At 32.8% G+C, this 23,950-nt stretch overlaps 1 protein-coding gene across 10 annotated transcripts in view; it reads right to left on the minus strand.

Annotated features, from left to right (window-relative positions):
• Positions 1-612: 612 nt before the first annotated feature.
• Positions 613-23,950, minus strand: part of LOC135227079 (uncharacterized) — a 37,920-nt gene continuing 14,582 nt past the window's right edge. For 6 of the 10 annotated variants that reach the window (XR_010317340.1, XR_010317342.1, XR_010317341.1 and 3 more), the window contains exons 4-6: positions 20,812-20,934; positions 9,649-14,276; positions 848-7,937 (exon numbers count right to left, since the gene is read on the minus strand). Coding sequence is in view for 3 of the 10 variants with exons in the window: in XM_064266913.1 (XP_064122983.1) it covers positions 5,790-5,867; positions 13,944-14,276; positions 20,812-20,934 (534 nt within the window). In the remaining 7 variants the exon portion in view is untranslated. Of the gene's footprint in view, positions 814-847; positions 7,938-9,648; positions 14,277-20,811; positions 20,935-23,950 lie in introns of those variants that run through there. The other 4 variants (XM_064266915.1, XM_064266913.1, XM_064266914.1 and 1 more) reach the window with 4 other exon arrangements.

Below are 23,950 nucleotides of genomic sequence, written 5' to 3' on the forward strand. Positions count from 1 at the left end.
CTGTAATAGCCACAAAGAGGATGTGACTATTCCTGCTTCAGTAATATGACAATTTTTCAAAACAATTTATATTTTTCATAACTAACAAACTCTGGTCTCAATATCAAGATAAATCTTCTAATGTCAGCTGGAAACCAGTCAAAAATCCAATATAATTATATATGCAAGGAACTGGTGGCATCTGTCCTCTGCCACAAGTTAGGTGGAACAGCCTCCGACCCAAGCTGCGCCTTGTGACGTCTAAGTAAGTCCTGTTACCCTAGAGTTTTCATGATTCTCAGTTGGGATTTGACTAAAGTCCTGACCAGCCTTACTCGAGCCCCCTTGGAGCTGTTGTGACAGGCTGCAGATAGACTGTTGACCCTGAAGGCAGTCTTTTTGTTAGCCTTAGCTTCAGCAAAAAGGTATGAGGGAACAGAATTATATCCTTCGTGGTTAAAGGTAATCTCTCTTCGACATATCGCGTGCAGGTTCGAGTCCTGCCACAGACTTCAGTTCTCCATTTAGGTCTAAGGCTTTGTAGTGACAAATGTATCCAAAAAGTGAAAAGAAATACAGAAGCTGAGGTAATTTTGGCTATTACAAGCACACGAATTTAGTAAGAAAAGGAACAGTAGATTCTACATTTATGCCATCTAATACATTTGATACAAAGTGCAAAGTTCACCCACCATCTCTCCTTCCTCATCCACAGGGGCATTTCCTTTTCCTGCTTTCCAATCAGCAACAGGTATGATTTGCTCACAAAATACTGATTTTAAGTCTGCTCTTCCATCCTTTAAAACATTTCTACAATCTCTTCCTCAGATTCTGCTGCTCAAAAGGAGAGAGAAAAAAAAGAACTTTATTTATTTTCAACATTTACTATGCATAAATGTTTCCATATAATATAGAAAATATGACAATTAGAAGCAATGATACAAACGAAAATAAAAAATCATTGTGGTGCTTTATCCAGGCCTGCATTTTAACAAATAATTGAGCTCTGAAGTTTCTTTTTATACACTGAAAGACAAACTTCTCACCAATTGCCAGACTCCACATTCCTTCCCTGCCTATTGTTTTCAAAAAGCAGTAACTGAATAACATCTTATTTTTATCATCTTTTAAAAATTACAAACTATACCCAAGTTCAAATCTTATTCTTAAGTTTTGGTCTTTGGTCAAAAATGAGAAAATCTAAAGTTTGAAAACCAATTTTTACCCCTAAATCAAAGACAACTGCTTCCATAATAGCCTTACAAATTCTTGTATCAACTTCAATGTCAATCCTATTACAGTACTTCATGTACATAAGCAAACTATGCACTTGGCTGCCAAATAAAGACTTTTCATATCACAAATCATAAAAACACACTCTTAAAACCAATATCACATTCAGCAATAATATCATGTGAAAGTATTAGTGTAATCCTTTCTTAGTTTTGATGAACTACAGTACAGTATTTAATTATACTACATTACTGATCTGGTTATTATCTGATAACAAGGATTTTACCCAACAGACTCCAATTATTCTGTAGTTTATCTTGATATATAATGCTACACATTATATTCAATACTTTTCAGTAAAATTTTAGCTGTGTAACACAATTTTATGTGCTATAAATATCCTAAAAAATGCACAAGACAGCAATATTACTGTAGGTTCTCAAAACTATATGTACAGAAACTAACTCTTTTTCCTGAACACACTTAAAGCAAGCAGTGAGATTCTGAGCTTAAAAAAAGCATTAAAGAGGTAGTGGTGAGGATTGGAAAAGCTTGCAGAGTATATATCTTATATCAGCATTCATATCAATGCCCTATAATTCAAACAGACTACACATTCTTGGGTGCTCAACATGGCAGCACAAATGTAAAACAAGTCTGGCATGTCGACAGAAAAGAAAACTTACAAAAACTTAATATTAGCTTTCCTGCTCATGGAAAATGTAACCCAAACTAATTACCACATGACAGCACCTCCTTAAGATTCCTTATGAGGTTAGTACAAGTTTAATGAAGATTTACACTTGGGGTTACTTTCACAGTAAGCAGGCCAAAATCTTATGTCCTAAAAATGCACTTAATGAAAATCTTATCAACCAATATAGTTAATGCTGCATATGAAGGAAATAACATGTTGTACAAAAATGAAAAAGGCAGATAATTTGTGCTTGATTAAGAGATCAAATTTGAGATTCTAGTTTTGCCCTGTTGAAAAATTGAGCACATGGCATTTGAGAATGTAGACTACCTTTAATTGTGATTTCAATGAGCCTCTGGTAACTATCAATAAGTTATCAAGAACACCTGTCTTGATTTGGAAAATAAATTCTAGCACTTGCAGAACACAAAAGCCATCCGGACTTTAATCATTATCTACTTAAATCAAGTTGATAGGCCTCCATAAAGTTCCATCAACAGCACTTCATCCCTAAAATCACTGCAAATCATATAATTCCATTCATACACAATCTACAACTGTAACTAACATCAAAGGAAGCACACATTTATACTACTTACTTGACCTCAAACATCTTGTATATTTCAAAGACAAATAACCTCAGTCAGCACAATAGAGCAATCAAACTTTTCACATCAATAACTTTGCAGCTCAGTCACCAATTGTTGAATTATGATGAACACCTGAAAACTAACTACAAGTAACAAGGCTTTCATAATTGACACTTGGATGGCAAATATACAGGATATGTTAATGCTCTCCTTGAACAGGATGTGCATTTTGTAATATGCAGATCTTATGCTTTGACTATAGTTCTGGTCATCATACATACACCTAGCAGTAAATATGATGTACTCCTCACTGCTGTTTATCTTAATATGCTACAGGCAAGCAACACAGCTCTTTGTCAACAAAGTATGGATTACAAATATGAATGCTCAACTACAGACATATTTCACAAATTGGTACAAGAAAACTTGCGCAGAACTCCAAATATTGACTCCCGTTTCATTTCCACTGTACTTTGAAATGAAGAAAATAATACCTATCTTATTTTTCTATTGTGAACCTTAGAGCATTAAGTGAACTTACAGAAACTTACACCTGTTAAACTTTCAATCTTACATTTTCAAAGACGTTAGAAGCCACCCAACCCCATACTAGTACAAACTAGATGGTTTATACTTACTTTTAAGAAAATCTTAATATTAAATTTATAAAACAGTAAACAAGTATCAGTGTGCCGATACAATTTAGCTGCTGCAAAGTGAAGCACTCAAACAATGTACATATTACATTCTCATGTTCTATTAATATACACTTCACACTGATTTCTGTTTGCCTTTGGTATGGTGAAAAAGTCTGGGAGACATAAGATTATATATAACACTACCCTTCAAGAGCCTGATTACTTTCAATTCATCAGCCCATTATTACAATAGTCAAGCATCTTGTAATGGCACTATTCGGCCCCTTCATATCAAACAATTGGGGTTGAAACTTTCAGTATTAACCCTTGAATGCTGGGAGACAGAGGGTTATCATCTCTAATGCAAAATTCCAACTATAGGAAGATCATTTTCAGGTCTTCATGATTCTTTCATATTATATATATAATTTTATTTGATCATAATTAATCTAAAGAAAATGTAAACATTATTTATAGGATACATCCGTATGCCTTTTTTTTCAATGTGAAAAATGTATAAGCACACAAATTTTCATAGTCTCAAAGGGTTTTCTAGCTTATGAACTATTCAAATACAGTGAGAGAATCATTATTTTAAATAACTTCTAAAGTGATGCTCTACCTCACATATTTTCTGTCAACAGTACTCATGTTAATAAATATCTTACCAACTACTATATTTCTGTAGCTGTTGATATGAAAAATAAAAATGGTGAACAAAAATAAAATATACAACCATAAAGCATAAATTCCTATGGCATTTAAAGATTGATTTTAGGAAACTTTTTATTTCGGTCTTTTATCTTTCCCAATCTAGGAAATACTGATCGTAAAGATCTTTTTTAGCTTTCAAAATGTTTTTGGGAGACTGAAATAACTGCTTGGGTGTGACGGCCATGTGAAGTACCCAGCAAGCAAGGGTTAAAAACCTCAATCTTGAAGACACATATCTACAAGTAATATTTCTTATATCAGTGAAGAAGTTACCTACTGTATCAATAAGGGTTTAATAAAAAAAATACTATTTACATAACTTTGGCACAAATTAATGGTGGGAAGGCTACAGAGCACTGTACAATGAAAAGCAAAGAAATACTTATGCATATCTTAGCCCCTGTTGTTCTTAACTGTATAAATTCGTGGAGTTCAGTTAATTAGTGGGTTTTGAGAATAAATAATGAACAGCTGATCATCAATCACCTATTTAGTTATCAATAAAATCCTTGGGGAGGTAATAAAGAGTATTAGAGTAGCTGCTAAAGCAAATACTTCTGTCACAAAATCTGACAATGAAGCTTTCCTGCATTCAAAATAAAAGTACAGTATAAGTTCTAACTACACACCACTATTACATTCAAAGAACCTATACTATAGCACACAACTAAGCAGATTTGCTATGATATAGAGCTTATTTTGAGAATGCTTTAAAAGAACCCTCATAAATAATGGATACAAAAATGAATTTTCAAGTCATGCACAGTGCATATGCAATAGTGTAACTGGGCATCAACCTCTATGCTAATTTGCAGCGAAACGCCAATTCTTCACTGTTAAATTCTAATTTTTTTTTTCTTTGTACTTCCAATCCTCCAAATAGTTGCTCTCTTACCATATCATAACTTTTCACGATAAAAAAAATATATATCCCGTACACAATTAAACATTGTAGTTGTTTTTGTGACTGATTATTCTCTACAGCTTGAAATTGCACGATACTTCATCAAATCTACAGAGCCTAAACTTTTGCTAAAAATATTACTACTCACATACACAATTATATGTCTAAGAGCTTATTACAAAAAATACTTGGCATATTGCCGTAAAAGACAGAAAATTCTCATCTTGGCCAAGAGCTTCAGATGTTAAAACAATTATTGTAGCATAAAGGCTATCAAGTAGCCCCTGTGGACTCCATAAGCTCTTAGCTGAGCAAGAGGTAAATTTTAGTAGATACTTTTACACATCCTGGTCCCTTTAGAAATCAAAATTTTCCATTTACCTAATCTGGAAATTGAGAATGTGAAGAAATTACTGGAACTTTTCCATTTAACCTAAAAATCTAAAAGACTAATGTACTTAACTCCCTACGACCGCTGCAAAAAGACAAAACTTGTCACAGAAAAATAGCACCTTATGAACTCTTTCTAATATGGAAAGAGAGCATAGTTATTAAGACCTGAAGGAGTTCTAATCTAATGTATGTATACCTTAAACGTAGCGTGGCCAAATACAATAGTTAAGATTCAATGCTTTGAAGTTCAGAAATGTTCACATTGTTTGCATACTGTACCTTGACATTTCAAAAGCCATGTCATGGTTCCATGCTTTGAAATCTAGTTCCCGGAAAGTTTCAAAGACAGAAAAATGTACTAATGAATGAGAAGTCCTTTGCCTCTTTGAAATATATAAAAACCTAATACCAAAATGATAATCTTACACTAATGAGGCTAAACTAAATCAATAACAGAATAAGGCAAGAGTATTTACTCTGGAAAATAAAATTCTTGAAAATATATTAAAGCAACTAGATAATGCACAAGAGCATCCCAAACTACAACTAATTATTCTAAATACTGTACATACATGTGTGCAGTTAAAACAATATATCTCCAAGTGGGGGTATTAATTTACCTGGCATCCACATGATTAAAACTATGCAAGACGTAGAAAGAATAATCGTATGGACAGTTGATACATACTAGAGAAGTCGTCACATAAAGCTCCCTGAACCTGTTGCAATCAATTCCAAAATTAAAATTAAATACCTACATGACAAATATTCAAATTTACATTTATTTATAAATTTACTGTTTAAAAAATTTCCATGATATTACCACTCAAGCTTTCTGATGACTTATTTAGCTGTCAGATTTCACAAGTTACCATCTAAGTCTAGATAACCATATCCTAAATACGTATCAGACAACCATAATTCCTAATAAAGAGGTGTTACAAAAATTTAATTTATTATGAAAGTTTCTTTTTGAAGATTATTTTTATATTATATATAATGACAAAAGTAAAATTTCAATTGTGAAAATAAAAGATTATACTTTCAACTGATATAAGCATGCAACCTTCTTGAAATCATTTGAACACCCATTACTATATACAAAGCATTCATAATTACTGTACAATCAACTAGTACAAAGAAATTAGACAGGATTAATTTAAGTTTAAAAATGATATTTTAAGCATTATACATTTTAGCCTACATTTATAAATCATGTATTGTTATAGATCTTAACATATCAAGTCTTATACTTATGTTAATTATGACCAAGGATAATTTGGCTTTATAAGCTATACCAAAAATATAAAAAGATAAAATTCTCTCAAAAATAAAAGAAAAAACTTAACTTTACTTAATAACTGAAGAAGAATGTATAGAATATATGTACGTACTCTCAAATGCAGATTACATTTTGCTTTGCTTACAAAGAATGCTTATATGTATGTACCCATAATGATAGATACACAGACATATATATGCATTCAAAGAATAATTCTGCAAAAAAATACTGTAGTGTTATTCTGATGACTGCTACTTTTAAATCTTGCTTTCATTAACAAAATTTTGGAGATATTAACATATCTTCTCCATAATGATTTTTTCTGATATTTTAGTGGAGTTGCACCATTACAAGTGTATTTTCTTCAAAACTCTGTAAACTGCACATTATGCATGTTTCAGAAATTCCTAGTGCAACACAGTTACTTTCCACTTAAGTCTGGTAATACGTAATAGATGCCAACCTTACTGCTGTATATATCTTGCTCTGGAATAAATATTCTAATATAGAGAAATGTTGAAAAATTTCACTGAGCATCTATGCAAGTGGATATATTTCAATTAGGCATAAACTGTTATCATTACCCTGCTTAATTTATTGTAACATAATTTTACTATACACAGATCTATTCCTATGGTAAAAAAAGAAAAAGACGAACCAAGTTGCTGTAAATGACAATTAAACAAAGACCTGAGAATGCATGAGGATTACTTCCAAGCTAAGAACCCATAATAACATGTATCTGCCAACACAAAGTGCAACTTAATTTTGGAGTCATATGCTAGAAAAAATAAGAATGAAAATAATATACTGAAGATTCTGAAAATATTTGAGAGTTTTGTGTCCAATAGTTGTCAATTTCATTATATATTCTCTTCAGTTGGTAACGGGTTGTGAGGGAAGGCCATTAAATAATTCTGAGATGTTATACCATCATTTCTATAACTGATAACTGCCCCAACCCCAAATGGGTTTAATCCGCTTTAACTTGTTATTTGTTTCATTATTCCACAATTACAGCCTTTTACTTATAAAGGACTAAACTGATGTCATATGATTGATTATGGTAATGCTGAAATAAAAATGTAAATATCCAAATATGGCCTCCACAAAGTAATAGTTAATCTCTCGCTTGCTCAGCTTATATATTATGACCTGTATGGTACTGATAACATCAACCTATGGCAACAATGTCAATTATTTTAGATTCTATTATACCGTAAACATTTCGTTTTGAATTATTTTTGTATTGGATAACAGAAAAACCTAAGGTACTACATGATATTTTGTTACAAGACTCTTGTATCTGTAGTCTAACTTGGTATACAAGCAACCATTATAAATATTGATGTTTATGTTAAGAATAATAATTAAGAGTTGCATTGTAGTATTTCTAGAAGTAAAATGTGATTTTCTATTACTTTTTTCCTTAATATGTGCTGGCAGATATAGTACAATATTTTGAAACATTTTTTAGTGCTCTCCTCACTATAGGGTTAGACTTTACCTGTAATGGTACTGATAACATCAACCATATGGCAACAATGTTCCCTCATTATTTTTAGATTCTATATACCGTAAACATTTCGTTTGAATTATTTTTTGTATTGGATGAACAGAAAAACCTAAGGTACTACATGATATTTTGTTAACAAGACTCTTGTATCTGTAGTCTAACTTGGTATACAAGCAAACAACCATTATAAATATTGATGTTTATATGTTTAAGAAATAATAATTAAGAGTTGCATTGTAGTATTTCTAGAAGTAAAATGTTTATTTTCTGAATTTTACTTTTTTGCCTTAATATGTGCTGGCAGATTCAGTACAATATTTTGAAAAATAACATTTTTTTTTTAGTGCTTTCTCCTCACTATAAGGGGTTAGAACTTTAACCCTGTAATGGTACTGAATGAAACATCAACCTATTATGAGGCAACAAAATGGTCAAATTAATTATTTTAGATTCTATTATCACCGTAAAACATTTCCGTTTTATTTGAATTATTTTTGTATTTGGATAACAAGAAAAAACCTAATGGTACTACCATGATATTTTTTGTTTACAAGACTACTTTGTATTCTGATAGTCTAACCTTGGTATTACAAGCAAACCATTTAATAAATTATTGAATGTTTATGTTAAGAAATAATAAATTAAGAGGTTGGCATTCTAGTAGTTATTTCTAGAAGTAAAATGGTGATGTTTCTTTTTAACTTTTTAACTTTTTTCCCTTAATTATGTGCTGGCAGATGGATAGTACAATAAGTTTTGGGAAAACCATTCTTTTTTAGTGCCTTCTCCTCAACTATAGGGGTTTAGACTTTACCTGTATTGGTACTGAATAACATCCAAACCTATTGGCAACAATTGTCAATTATTTTAGAATTCTATTTAATAACCGTTAAACATTTTCGTTTTTTGAATTTAAGTTTTTTTGGTATTTGGATTTAACAGAAAAACCTAAGGTACTACATGGATATTTTGTTTACAAGGACTCTATTGTATCCTGTAGGTCTAACTTGGAATAATAAAACATAAGCAAACCATTATAAATAATTGAATTGATTGTTTATTAGTTAATGAAATAAAATGAATTAAGAGTTGCATTGTAGTAATTTCTAGAAGTTAAAAATGTGGATTTTCCTATTACTTTTTTCCTTAAATATGTGTGGATGGGCAGATATATTGGTAAAACAAATTTTGGAAAATTCTTTGAAAATTTTTTAGTGCTCTCCTCACGTATTAGGGGTAGACTTTACTCCTGTATGCGGTAACTGGATAACATCAACCATATTACTGGCAACAATGTCCAAATTTTTTTATTTTTGATGTTCTTATTTATAACCAGTAAACATTTCCCGTTTATTTTTCATTTTGAATTAATTTTTTGGTAATTGGATAACAGAACAAAAACCTAAGCGGTACTAACCATGATATTTTGTTACAAAGAACTCTTGTTATCTGGTAGGTCCTAAACCTTGGTTATACAAAGCAACCATATTATGAATATTGATTGTTTATGTTTAAGAATAAATAAATTTAAAGAGTTGCATTGTAGTAATTTCTAGAAGAAAGTAAAATGTGATTTTTCCTATTACCTTTTTTCACTTTTAATTTATGTTGCTGGCAGATTATAGTTACCAATATATTTTGAAACATTTTATTTTTAGTGCTTCCTCCACTTAACTAAGTGAATCGAGGGGTTAGACTTTACCACTCCATATATTCATTATAAACCCTAAACAAAAGATTGCACCTGAGGTGTTATGATGTGTGTAAAGAAATATAGAATTCTAGAATGCAAGGTACCTATGTAATGACAGTTTAAAACCTTCATGATTCAAAAGGCAAAGCAGATGAGATGTCTGTGCATGTCTGTGGATATCATAAACTACACATAATTTTATCTAATTCACCTGTATGTATATATAAGTATTCAAGTGGATAAATGTAATAATCTAAAATACCAATTAACTGAGAAGACAAAAATAATTGACTCAAGTTTATAAATCAAACCTGTATGATAGTGGTAAAATAACACACATTAAAATTATGACAGATAATAAGAGCAGAAAAAAATCTGAAATGTCCAATGCTACTGTAGCTGCCTTAACTTATACCAACCCTCTTTGTAAGTGCACCAATTCTTGTTGTTAGAGCACCAATACATAAATGTGAAAAAAAATAGATACTGTATATGTAGCACTGTAGCTGTACTCATCCGGAACACTTCCCATTAGATCTGCAGAATTCAATACTGCTGTACATTTTTACTTACAGCTGGAATGTTCAATATTCATATTCTAAAATCTGGAATGTCAGTGACTTTATAAATTCATGTACTTGATCTAAGCGCCTTAAATCTGTTTTTATTCTGAAGCTCACTGTAGCAGATGGGTGTCTGCAAACCAGTTAAATGTTTCCTAAATTCGAATGGTCTCGGTACTATAAAAAAAACAGTTCTTGAAGACCATATACATATAAGTTTAAGATATATATGTGTTAGTCAACTAATTACCATCAAGAGTAAATCCACCTACTGGAAATATACTGTAACATTAAACTTTACAAATTTGTATAAAGTGTATTTCAACGACAAATGTAGTTTAAGCAATGAACCATTTTAATAAATGTGAGCTATATAACATTTACATTTCATTTAACCGTGTTGTGCTGCTACTACATTCATTGAGATGTAATGGGTGCTCTCTATTATTCACAAGATTAAAAAAGTGCACTTATGACTACAGCACTATTTTTTTTTTTTGAGTGAAAATCTACTGGCAATATCCTTTTTCTTACAAGGGCTGTTCATTACATTACCACATGAAAGAGATCCCTAAAAAACTAAATTAACAATGAATATGGAAGCCAAAATATTCTAATGTATCATGCACATTAACTTCAAAGGAGCTAACATTTAGGAAAATGAAAAATACACAGAACTTCTGTAACAAATGACAAATTATATAAGATACTAGCATTTATCTCCTAGGCTACATATGTACAGCACTTGAAAATCAATACACTTCTATCTTTGCATATATGTAGTGTATTACAGATAAACTACATCTACATGTATCTGAATATGATACAAATTATACGCTGCATGGATTACTTATACACCATTAAAGGAATACTGATGTAATAAAAACCTTAATGCTATTGTTATTAGGACTGGATAAAAATAAAAAAAAAGTTTAAATCCTTTTTGGGTAGATGGACATTTTGATTATGATAATCTACTGAAATAAAAAGTTTTTTGGCATTTATGAGAGAAATAAAAGAAAAATACAATAACCAAGAATACTTTGGGGAACTATTTTGTACTTACTGTGTACATTCTTAATATCTATTCATCAAAGACACAGTATCATCACGTAGTAAACAAAAAAAACTGCAAACAAACTGAATGTTTTTGAGAGCAACACGGTTTTGCAGTTTATCATCAACGTAACCAGTTGGAAAAACTGCACATTCTGGTACAAAAAATGAGCTATTCATCTACAATGCTACAAGATCAAAGATGGTCTATTCTACTTTTACTTTAATTCAGTGGGTATGACTAATCATAATGCTACAGGATCTTCTTACAAAACATTTTACGACTCAATTGGGACAGATTGAGCATTGTTCTTTCACCATTGCTAAATATTGGGAAACTTTAAACCAGATGTCAATTGTACTCCTAACCAAATGTGAAAAGCTTTTGGAGACTGCAAAAATCAGTGTAAACTGTTATGAAAAGGTGAGGTAAACATCTAACAGGGTATACTGTAACTACAGTATCTTCCTTTCCATGTTAATACTGTATAAGCTTTTACCTCCAATTTCAAATGAAGTTAAAAGAAGTAAATTCACAAATTTTGTGCAGGTGTTCATTTTGGTAATTGTGACAACTACAGTAAATCACCCATCCAATGCAGATCAATCCTAAAACTATATCAGTATTCAGAGTACAATAGCATACAAAGTTGTTCTGTTCGCAATAATTACCGTAAGTCCTCTAACTGTATACATAATTACTTCTAAGTCTACCATCCATGAAACTTAGGAAGTTAATAATAATTCCTTCCAAAAATTGTGAAAACATTAGCTGCTACCTGTCATTTGAACAGCAGTGATATCTGTTACGTGGATACACATTACTGGACCCTAAAAAGATCCTTCTACAAACTTAAAAATGCCTGAATTATCTGTAATATTGCAACCATTCCAAAATTATAACTGGGACCTTGAAAGCACTTTTAGAGAATAAAAGCACAAGTCTCTAGCCACTGAATCTGTTTGGAAAAGGGACTTAAGCAGGTGGTTTGCACAAGGAAAAGTTTGTTATGACTGCAAAATAAAATGTTGAAAACAAATGTCAAGTATTGTACAGTTATGTGGTATTGTTTCAAAATAAAGCTAAAGCACATATGATGACATAATTCATTTGCCTAAGATAAAATGCAATGCGTTTTAATGGATTTTTGTGTAGTATGTATTCTCCGCACTTAGCTTGTTCGTCTTCATTATTTTTAAAACAAATCACAAGACATATAAATGACTTGACAAAAGAAACTTCAAGATATAAAATGACATGGTGAATGAATACTACTAGGGACTCAGAAATCTTGAAAGAATACGACAGTTTTAATATTAGCATGATATGTTAATCACTCTTGTTCCTGTGAGTGAATAAGTTTTCAGCTGAAAAGGATAATTAAAAAAAAAATAACCAGCCTTTCCTCAACTACACACCCACTATGTAATGCTTAATCTCTTTCCCAACTCAGTGGCCAGTTCCCCGGCTGTATAACTATACACTGTATACACCATATACTGAATGAAAACGAGTTATGCTGCTATGCATTGCACGATAAATACTGTATTTCTCAGTCAAGTTCATGTTTTTTATGAAGGGTGAACAAGTTCAGAGGAATATGGGGGAATACAGTAGTACCATGTGTTATGAGTACCGTACATTAGCTGGAACAAAGAGGAGGAAAAACTGTGCCCTCTCTTTTATACCTAGTAGGTATATACTGTTAATATTTTCATTCTTTACAAAACACAAGTGGGTCACAAACATGAGCCTCCAGCACTTTCTGTAGTTTTAAAAAAAATCACTGATCTCAAGGAAGGATGAATGTAATCACTTAATATTCACAGCCTTTCTCTACATATTTCTACATTAAACATTAATTATTTCATCATTAATTTTTCCTCCATGTAATTTTCTATAGAAAGTTGAATTATCCCCAATTTTACATTTCCCAAATGAACTCAAGAAGTTCTCGTTCATAAAGGTACAATGTTACAATGAATTCCAAAAACAGTACCCAGGACTTGCAATGTAGCATATCCTCTTTTGCTTACATTTTAGTTAATCTGTAAAGTATTCTATGTACAGTAAATGTCATCTTATAGAAATTTAGATTTACTAGAATTTAAACTATTTAGCTAGAGACTAGAGAGGGAAAATCACAAAATGTACTTGCAATGCACAAAAAGCCGGAGATTTCATCCAATTAAAAAGATGTGAATATTTTTGTTACTTTTTGAAGTATCAAAAATCCAACCACGTTTAAACAGTAATTACAATATACTGCACACGTTCATTCCTAATTCAACTGATTACTTCTAACCATTATCATAGATAAGTAAAAAGTAGATGTTGCCAATTACCGAAGAAGTTTTACCATACTTTAATGCACATATGATTCATGTATTACAGCTCCCATCAACTGTAAATTTGACATACTGATAAGTCATAACAATACTTTACATCATGTACTGAACTATTTTCAATACTTGTTATTCCAAAACTGTACAATCACTGATTTCTTCTGCATCACTCTTCTTCCTCCCTACTTCCGTTTCTTCAATTTGCATGGGCATCTGAACAACTGTTTTTTCATATATGGGATTCTGGAAAGTGTCAAATTTTCTGCCCAGGCCTAAACGAACTGGATACTTCTTCCGGTACACAATGATTGAAATGATTAAGATTATAATGATAATTACCAGAAGTCCAGCTGCACCGATGAGGAGGTAGAGAGTCATATCATCTTCCAATGTTAGGTTGAAGATCTCTCTCAGGATATCAAGACTTCTGTTGCTGTCATCAGTCACGATTAATATGTCCCTGGATGACGAATCGTTGGTGGAATGGACATTGACATTGCTAGACTCATCGCCTTCACCTTTTTCCAACAGTGACTCATTGGAATAAGTTTCTTCCTCTATCATAGTTGGTTCCTCTGCTAACTTCTTAATTTCTTTCTCCTCCTCATATTCATCATTCGCCTCTTCATTCTCATGGCCCTCTCCTTCCATATCATACGTCTCTGTATCGGGCTGAAAGTAATGTAAAATGATTAAATTAGTACAATGAAATTATGTATAAAATGTAACATGGGAATTTGCTTTTACCAACTGCTTTTTAAGTAAACACTAATATGATTTAATAACAGTTTTCTATTAGTACAACTGTACGTAATGGCCACTGTTTAGCCATAGACAACCCAATAAAGAAATGCCCAAGGTATGTGTAATACAGTACTACAATATTCCCTACCATAGCATAAAACTACCATTTATTACAAATTATTATAAAGTTTCATGAAAAAAAATGCAATGAGGAAACATACTCATAGTATCCATCTAAACCTGTACAGAACAATGCTTACAATACTGACATCAAAAGTCCATTGGATAAATAATGCAACATTTTAATTAGGACCACAAGTTTCAAAAATTTAGAGTATCAACTTTAAGCTATAATGCTTCATTCATCCTTGCACTGTCTCACTGTAAAATGAGATGGAAAGTAACCGACTGCCTTTCACGGAACCTTCAGATGGAAAGTAATCGACTGCCTTTCATGGAACCTTCTCATGTTCTCCATGATAAATCTAATGCACATTGTGAGAACAAATTCAAGTAATACTTTACATATTTATAAAAATATATTAATATTTGTACACAGAAAAACATTGTGTGTAAGACTGGTTAGTTTAATGAGTTTCCATAGCCTGTGTCCTAAAATTCAAACCTTACCTAGATAAAGAAAAAGGTCATTTTTCCTGAGTAGGGGCATGAAGGGACAAGGGATATGAGTCTTAATAAATTAATAAACATCTATACAGTATACACATTATTCATCTTTGAGGACATGAATCTGGAAGGGTATACCTATCAAGTTCCAAAAAATTCTCCTGGGATGAGAATAATACTTACTATTTACTGCATATGTATCCACATAGAGTACTGGACAAACATTTTGTCAAAAAAAAAAAAAATTATCTCTAGCATGATCAAACTTTATTTAGGCCATGCCATGGTAGTTTACAATGAATTAATATTTTAGGCATACGTATATGCTAATATGAGCTCAATTTTACATTATGATGAAAATCCTTAAAAAATGAAGTGAGGATTATTGAAATAAAGTATACTTTTTCCTTTCTTGCAAATGTTCCTATTCTTACAAATTTCACACTCAGAACTCCTGCTGTTTGAAAGCTCCTAAAATTTAAAGGTCATTGAGACAAATACACTGACTGAGCCAGTTAAACTTACTAGTACATACTAATGAGGTACAACTTGAGTTGTTCTCAAAATTGGAAATGAAGTACAGTTTAAGAACAAAAGTTACATGGCAACACTGGACTAGAACACTAAGTTTTTAATCAAAACCTGATATCTAACAACATGAGCACAGCATAATCTTACGCTTATACAACAATGAAGAAAAACTGACAAGAATAAAAAAGATCTGAATACAATAATATGTCAATGGAAGAGATGATAATCATGAATTTAATACTGTACAAAGCTTCAGCAAATGACCAATCTCAATGAATGGAAGTGGGAAAGAATTCTATTAAGATCTGGGAAAGAAGAAAGCTTACAAAAAAGGATGTCCCAAGAGTGCTAATAACTAACAACAGGTCCTTTCTCTAATTCTTTGTAGACGCCTCCACTATTATGATATACCGTACAAAAAGCTCCGTGATGATCCTTACCACCAGACTTACTCTAGATTTAGTGTCCCTGCACAATCTGATCACTAGCTGAATAGATTTCCTGTACCCACTGTCTTTGTGATGTCTGACAATTACTAACTGTTCACATTTTTTTCAAGATCAATCTCCAAAGACCTCTCCAGTAAGTAATTTTCAAATAAAGTTCCAAAAAATCAATCCTTTATACTTTCCAGATTATTTTGCTCACCTCTAGTTTTGCATCAGTTTTACAATATTAACATATAAAGTAAAAGGAGTTAATCATCATCACTGTTTGTTTAAAATACCATTTTTCTTTAACTAGAATAAATGTGAAATAAATTCTCTTGTGCAGAACAGAGCAAAGAACTCAACTGACTACTTTGACAAACATTTCTTATGATGATGATTACCCGGGTAATATCCGTTGCTATTATTACTGTTAAACTGGTCCCTTCTATATTCCTTTCCACACACACACAGTTACTGTATTCTCAACTGGCTTTCATAAAATTATATATCCTATTCTCTTTTGGTCAATTTGTCATATCAGCTACTTCCTATTCAAACCAATTCTCTTCATTTAGAAAATTCTCCGAGTACAGTTTTGTCTCCATGGCACTATTATTCTCTTAATTCAATTTAAATTTCTCCATTTCCAAGTTGTACAGTTTTTTATATTTCTACTCATTCATTTTATGACTAGATTTCTTTCACATCTGGTCATTCTGCACCTTTGCCTCGACTCTTCTCTCTTTCTAGACCTCCCTATACTCTTCTCTGCCTTGTCCTTTGCTAACGTTTGATATTCAACATGTAATAGTAATTTTTGCTACATGTTTAGAAAGGAAGCAATTAATATGACTGTACTACTTGAGAAAATTTAACGAAATTAAAAATTAAAACAACAACAGCAACACTTATCAAATTCTTTTGCGAGATGACCAGTTCAAACTAACCAAGACAGGTTTCATTAAATGCAAGAACAAATGACACTAGCATTTCCCACAAACCATAAACACTTTTTCATTAGATGAAAAATTCCTTCTTTTCTGTGTCATCCTGTTCAATGAAATGTGCAATCTGCACTCAATCACACATTTTTATTTTATACCTTAACAATATTACTCTGATTTCAGCAGAATATCTTTCAATTATCTGGAATGACATACTAATATTTAAGTTACCACAGCAATTTATGGACATCAAAATCATGCAACATATATTTTTTCACAACATACAACAAAAAACTGTGGCAACTCTTCAAGTAATGAATACATTAACAGTTACTTTCGGTTTACAATAACTTGACAGTCTTTTAAAAAGGATGAAGGCACAAATGAAGAGAAGCATGCTTGTCTTTTTCATCTACAATACATTAACCTTCTTTTTGAGTAAATTCATATATGTAGTCTGTGTTTGAAGCATACAATTCTCACACAGAACAATAGACGTAATTTCAATATGTCCATGCAGATTATACTAATTCTTATTTAACTGACAGTAAAGGTGCTACTTTTAATTATCCTTCCTAGACCCAACACATGTACAAGTACTAGTCATTATTTTTTCTTGGATAATCAGGAACATTTTACTTAGGGATGTGAGTGACTAAAGTAATTCCAAGACTTACTCCCTCTTTTGGTGCATTATAAGCCTTGAAATTAGGTTCAATCATTTAGCTGTTATGAATCCCGAGTGTACTTAGAGCTATTAGGATTCCTTGTTATTATGCAGATTATATTAGATTTACGTAATAGGGTCTGACAGGTTACGTAGCTTCATATCATTCAGGTTCTCTTTCCCTAAGGTTTGTAAAGTTCTTGAATTACACTGCCACTTATACCACAACACAGATGTGTTAGATTTGCTGGTAACAATGTAGTTTCACAGATAGTTTGAAGATGGATTCTCATCTTCTGCATAGTACCTGTAGAGGGCAGGTTTGGTCCAAGGAGCTAATATAATATACAATATAAGTAAATTTGTTTAAAGAACAATGGTTACTTTTTGGCTTTAGAAGGCAGTATAGCAATTAAGATACTATCTAGATAGGGAAGATTGAAGAATTTTTTATTTGCTATGTTCCAAAGGGAAATAGGAAAAGGTTTGGAACACTTTCTAGATAATTTTCCAGAGGATTTTGATTCTCATTTTGAGAGAGAGACTTTTAACCCAACTCCTTGTATTAGAGGAACTACCTTCTCTGGAAGATTCGGTTTTAGTGCTACGAGTATAGAAATCCATCCTATGCCACATAGGCCCAAGCTCTGTAAATCTCAAGATATGAGTCCCTCACTCAAGGTCAGTTCATATATGGATATAGAAGCAGAACCTTAACAGTATCAAAGGGAGCCTCACCAACTATATTGCCAGGGGTAAAGGCTAGTACGTATATATGTCCCTGAAAGCCTCTGGTAATATAAAGCCAGCTTCCTCAGCAGCAACCCTGTCAACTGTTTCTTCTCATTCAGGTATAGTTTCTGATCCTTCAAACTTGAGTTTCGGGCACTGATGATAAGTATAAGAGGCAATCTTGCAATACATACTAAAATCCTTTTTGATTGACAGGTGCAGGTACCTACCTAATCTCTAATAGACTTTGAAACTCCCAATGATTGAAGGTTGGACCTCAGTTCAAGAACACATAAATCTTTGAGATGAGAGTCACATTTGGTTACCAAGTCAAGTCTTGTTTCTCAAATGACTCCTCCACTTTCAGTGATCTTGCAGCTTTGGATAAAACTCCTTTTTTAGTACTGGCACTATTGCTGACTCCTCAACTGTTTTAATGAAAGACAGACTGTACTGGAAACAACCAGGAGGTCTAAAAGTCATGTAAAAAAACTCGTCTTATTCTCCTGGAGCTGCTTTAACCAAAGCAACTAACTATGCCAAACCTTCTGTTATAAAAATTCACTTGAAGCTTGCATATCAACTTTCAAACCAATACTTTTGAAAGTCAACAGTAAGTGCGGCATGCTACTAAACAACATTTTGTACTCTGGAAAGTCAATAACAGACTGCAACTTTGTAAAAGCTCTTGCAAAGCTTTAATATATCCTTATAGTACTCACACAAAAAATTCTATATGCATGAATTTTCTGAAAAGCAAGAAGTAAAGTAGGTGCAAAATGTTCATTAGCCAATAGCCATCATTATGTTGCAGAATGTGAATACAGGATATATTCTAACAATTTTTGTTCAACCATAAAGCTTGTTCTTTGGTTTCCAAACAGAAGCATAAGAGAGTAGTTCTTTGTACACAGTTCATGAAGCTCTCCAAGTCCACTCACAAAAGCAAAGATAGGAAATAAGATCCTTAAACAAAGACTGCTCCCAAAGTCTGACAAACTTCCTAAGCATTAATGCTGTGGGATGCTTTCTTAACAAAAGACAAATTTATTCATTGAGTTTTTCCATTTAAACCATGATCATATCTGCTGAACCATATACACACAGTACTTACACAACAAAAGGTACAGTATACACGAAAAGAAAAGAGCCAAATCCAACTCAATAACATTGAGTATGTTTTTGTCATTCGTAAACAAAAACAAACATGCAATCATAAGACAAGTTATGAACTAATTAACTGATAGGAACTGAAAACACCATGAGCAATTAAAATAACTGTACACAAATGAAAAAGTACAGTTAGATAAAAGTTGTAGTGAAGATGAGGACAAAACAAGTACTAATCACAAAATATTAAATTCCTACACAGGTACTTCAACTCAAAACGCAAGAGGGATATTGAATGAAGAACAAATACTAGTAACCCAAACAAATATGTTGTTAGCTAGCATAGACCGCTCTATCATAACTTGACAGTTCAGCCCTCAGTAAAAGAAAGACTTGAACTGGCGTAAGCACTTCAACTTTATATACATGATTAGTTCACACAGTCTCCAGAGAGGTATTATTACAGTAAAGGACAAATAACAACTAAACATTTTGGACACAATTAACTCTACAAAAGAAATAATTTACAGGAACACATTACACACAAATCATTAAGAGCACACATGACACGAGCTTGAACCTGCAGAAATAAAATGCAGCATTAAAACATGTTTCATGAATTCCTGGACATCTTTAATAGCTAAACAATATTTCATAATAAACTTTTAATGCTTAAATTCTTTTTATCAACTAAATTCTGAATTGTAGTAGTCATGAAGTGATTACAGTTGTAAAATCATGTTGTGGCACTTCCCCAGCAACAAACTATCACTTCCAAAAAGCCAGCTGTATAATTAGTGCCAGTCATAAAACAGCATTCCTAGCCTTACCATTAGTGGGAAAGGAAAACCACCACCAGAAGTTAAAGCAGTATGTAAAATACATATTTAGTAGGACAACTAAAACTAATTCAAAAAGTTAGGATGACTCACACACATATATATGTATATACATTCCAACACAACTCATTTCCAATACCCAATCAGAAAAGGAGGCATGTGCATGAACGAGAGGAGTTAGGGAAGCTTTCGTTGGAGGATTCACAAAGGACCAGTCTCAGTGTACCTTCCATTTCGGACTGTCTCTTAAAAGTTTGTAGCAGGGATTCTCAGGTGATTGAACAAGGCAAGTGTTTCATAGCAATAATGTTTAAATAATAAAATGACCAGTTTCACTGTCAGTTTACTACTAGATACTGCTGTGGTGTGGATGGGTGTTGAATGATAAGTGCTGTGATCTGTATAAGTGTTGCTTACATCTGTTCCATCTGTTTATTCTTCATGGGATATTTCTTTTTGGAGGTGTACTGTTAATATCTTTATGGGATATGCTATTTCCTTTTGGAGGTGTACTGTTAATATTTTCATGGGATATGCTATATCTTTTTGGAGGTGTGAGTGATCAGGTGCAGGTGCACTCACCATGTTCCCTTGTGCGTCACTGTCGGGAGCCAAAGAGGTGCCATTTTCTGAGATCAAAACACTGGCATTCACACTCTCCAAATTTTCAATTGATCCCATGGGGGCATCTGACATCAGTTTATCCTGAAATATATCAAAACTTCAAAACTTAAACCTCTCGTCAAAAAACTAGGTTGAGAATTTAGGATTCTGACTTCAAGCATAAAAATAAGTTATGGGGTAAAAAGGTCAACTGTGTGCTCCTCCCCGTTACATTGCAGCGCTCTTTGACTATACTACTCAGAAGTTTTGACAGATCAACATATAAACTAATTCTCCAGTTAATTTGAAACATTTCTTTGCAGTATCTGAATTAGTCACTATGTTACAGGTGAAAAAGAGTGGCAGTGAGTTTCATAATAGGAACTAAAGTCCAATTAAACTTAGCATGATTACTTTTTTGATAATGTTTATCAGCAATTTTACTAACACAGTATACTTATAACAAACAGCTGGAAATAAAATCACACACCAGTGTGGAATAATTGGAATGCAGTTAATGATTCAACAAAAAAACAACCATCTTCATTTCCAAAAATAAAAATTATATTTCACAAGGAAATTTTCTTCTGTATAGCCTCTTGGTTTTAGAATTACAGTTTACATATCTACACTATATGTAATCCCCAAAAAGTAATGGTAAGCAAGAAATGGAGGTATGACCAACCATTATTATTCTAAAAGTACCTTGGCCACACCATACACCTCTCAAATTTTGGAAATAAAAAATGCCTGCAGAAGTAAATGCTAGTCCATTTCAAGTACTGTAAAAAAAACCAACAACCACATGAAGTTTAGTTCTACCTTTCTTGTCTCTGAAAATATGATACTCTTGACAAACAGTAAAGAAAAAAAAGAAGCTTTAATGGAAAATAATTGTGACAATAAACTAAAGGGCAGCTTTTGGGAAATCATGTGCTCACTTAAACAAGGAATATTCTTACTATCCTTCTTTATCCTGCATCTACCTACTATTGCAGCTATATAGCACAATGAAGAATGTTGTGTTCACTTCCCCGAGTTTCACCAGGGACACAGGCCTGATTTTATATGAATATAGAAACTCTGTACCAATGGTTACTTCAGTTTTACTTTTATGTTCCACCTGCACCAGACAACAGTACAACATGATGATCTCTATTTTTGATGGAGATTTCCTTTAGTATTGTTCAAACAGAACCCATCATGAAGTATGTGACAAATAAATAATAATTTTCTAAAACACAAGAATACTGGTCTAATGAATGGCTGACTGCCAAGGTACAGTATATAATAATGTACATAGTATTTGATTTCTGGCTTCCTGGATCCAGTCATCTATAAAGGACACCTGATTCTCAATGAATCCTAACTATCAACTGCTCTAGATCCTGGGTAGCATTATGTGTGTATGTGTGTGTGTATGTATGGTGTTTTTACGTTGCATGGAACCAGTGGTTATTCAGCAACGGGACCAACGGCTTTACGTGACTTCTGAACCACGTCGAGAGTGAACTTCTACCACCAGAAATACACATCTCTCACTCCTCAATGGAATGGCCAAGAATCAAACTCGTGACCACCGAGGTGGAATGCCAACACCATACCAACCACACCACTGAGGCGCTTGGGCTAGCATTAAGAATCATGATATTCAAAACTGGATTAGTTTCTTGTCTATCAGGTATTATAACTTTTTTGGCTTGTTCCAATAAAATAAATTCTACCACAGCTTTTCTATCTTGGCCACGAGTTAGTTATAATGGAATTCAATTCTTACCCGCCAGGTATTTGAACCCAAAAGAGAGTTCCTCCACATGAAGTATTAGATGCTTCTCTTTGTTATTCATTTATTTGTCCACAAGTAATATTGGTGACTACATCCTAGCCATTGAATTAGTCAAGAGCTGATAGTATGGATTATTTTTAAACTACGAACTACATCTTATTCCAGAAAAACACCATAGTCTCACCTCTAGTACGTATTATCATCATACGGTAGTAGTTTAATATGGCCACCAAGTTACTCTATTACGTAGATGATTGGAGGGCTTGCCCAAAGGAATGTTTATATATAGATGAAAAATGAAAATGGAACATAGTAAAGAAAAAAAAGTCAAAGAGCTAAGTGTGAAGATGAATCCAGGCCATTCATCTTCACAGTGAAAGAAATTTGGTGATTATTATTTCTCTCTTCATCGTAGGGCTATTTTATTGTAATAGTTATTTCCAGTCTGCCTAAAAAGTTCAAAATCCCCTTCATTCATGTACAGATAAGTTATAGTAGAGGGTTTGGGCTGCTATCCAATCCATGATATTTCTGGCAATCAATGATGACACTGTATATATTAGTAATAGTATTCAAAACTAGCAAACATTCTCATGGAACAAGGCTAAAAGGCCAATAACTTAGAAAGCAAGCTTCCACCAAACAAGATTCCATGTGATAAAAAATGGAAAAGAGAAACTAACAAGTCAATAACAACTGGAATAACCTAAATACTCTATACAAAGATAAGAATAGTGAATAAGTAACAATTTCATGCAATGCACATGGTGCTGTAATACACTGTGTATACCAACAACTTTTAGTTTCAAAAACATTGGTGTCAATATTTCCTGGAAGAGTTCCATGGTTTGAAAAAGGGACAGAACACATATTCCACCGGGTAGTCCAACGATGTGATATCTCAACAGAATGCTCAGCAAAGCAATCTCCATACACTAGCACTTGCAGTACTGGCACAAGGAGCACTGATACAAAGGTCTTTGTTGTAACACCTTACAGAAGATAGGCAAAATAAATATCTTCTGGAAATGGTCTAAATTCCAACTACCATTATGGGTAAGAAGGATGAGGTGAAGGAACAAAAGTAGTTAGCTGGTGTTCATTCTCTGCGGTTCCAGAATTCTTGAATAGAGATCTGGTGCATATCCATTAGTGTATTAGGCTTTGGGGCATCAAGCTTAACTCTTTGCATCACGATTTGCATTCAAATGGCAAAGTTTCAAGTGTTTTAACTCTTTTCTTCTTCTTTCTTTGGAGTACTGTTCTCCAGTATGTTCTACATGTGCTGACTCTCATCTCAAACTCTTGAACAGTTATATTACTAGTTAAGTT

Source organism: Macrobrachium nipponense, chromosome 15, assembly GCF_015104395.2.
Source record: "Macrobrachium nipponense isolate FS-2020 chromosome 15, ASM1510439v2, whole genome shotgun sequence".
In the NCBI taxonomy this organism is placed as follows: Eukaryota; Metazoa; Arthropoda; class Malacostraca; order Decapoda; family Palaemonidae; genus Macrobrachium; species Macrobrachium nipponense.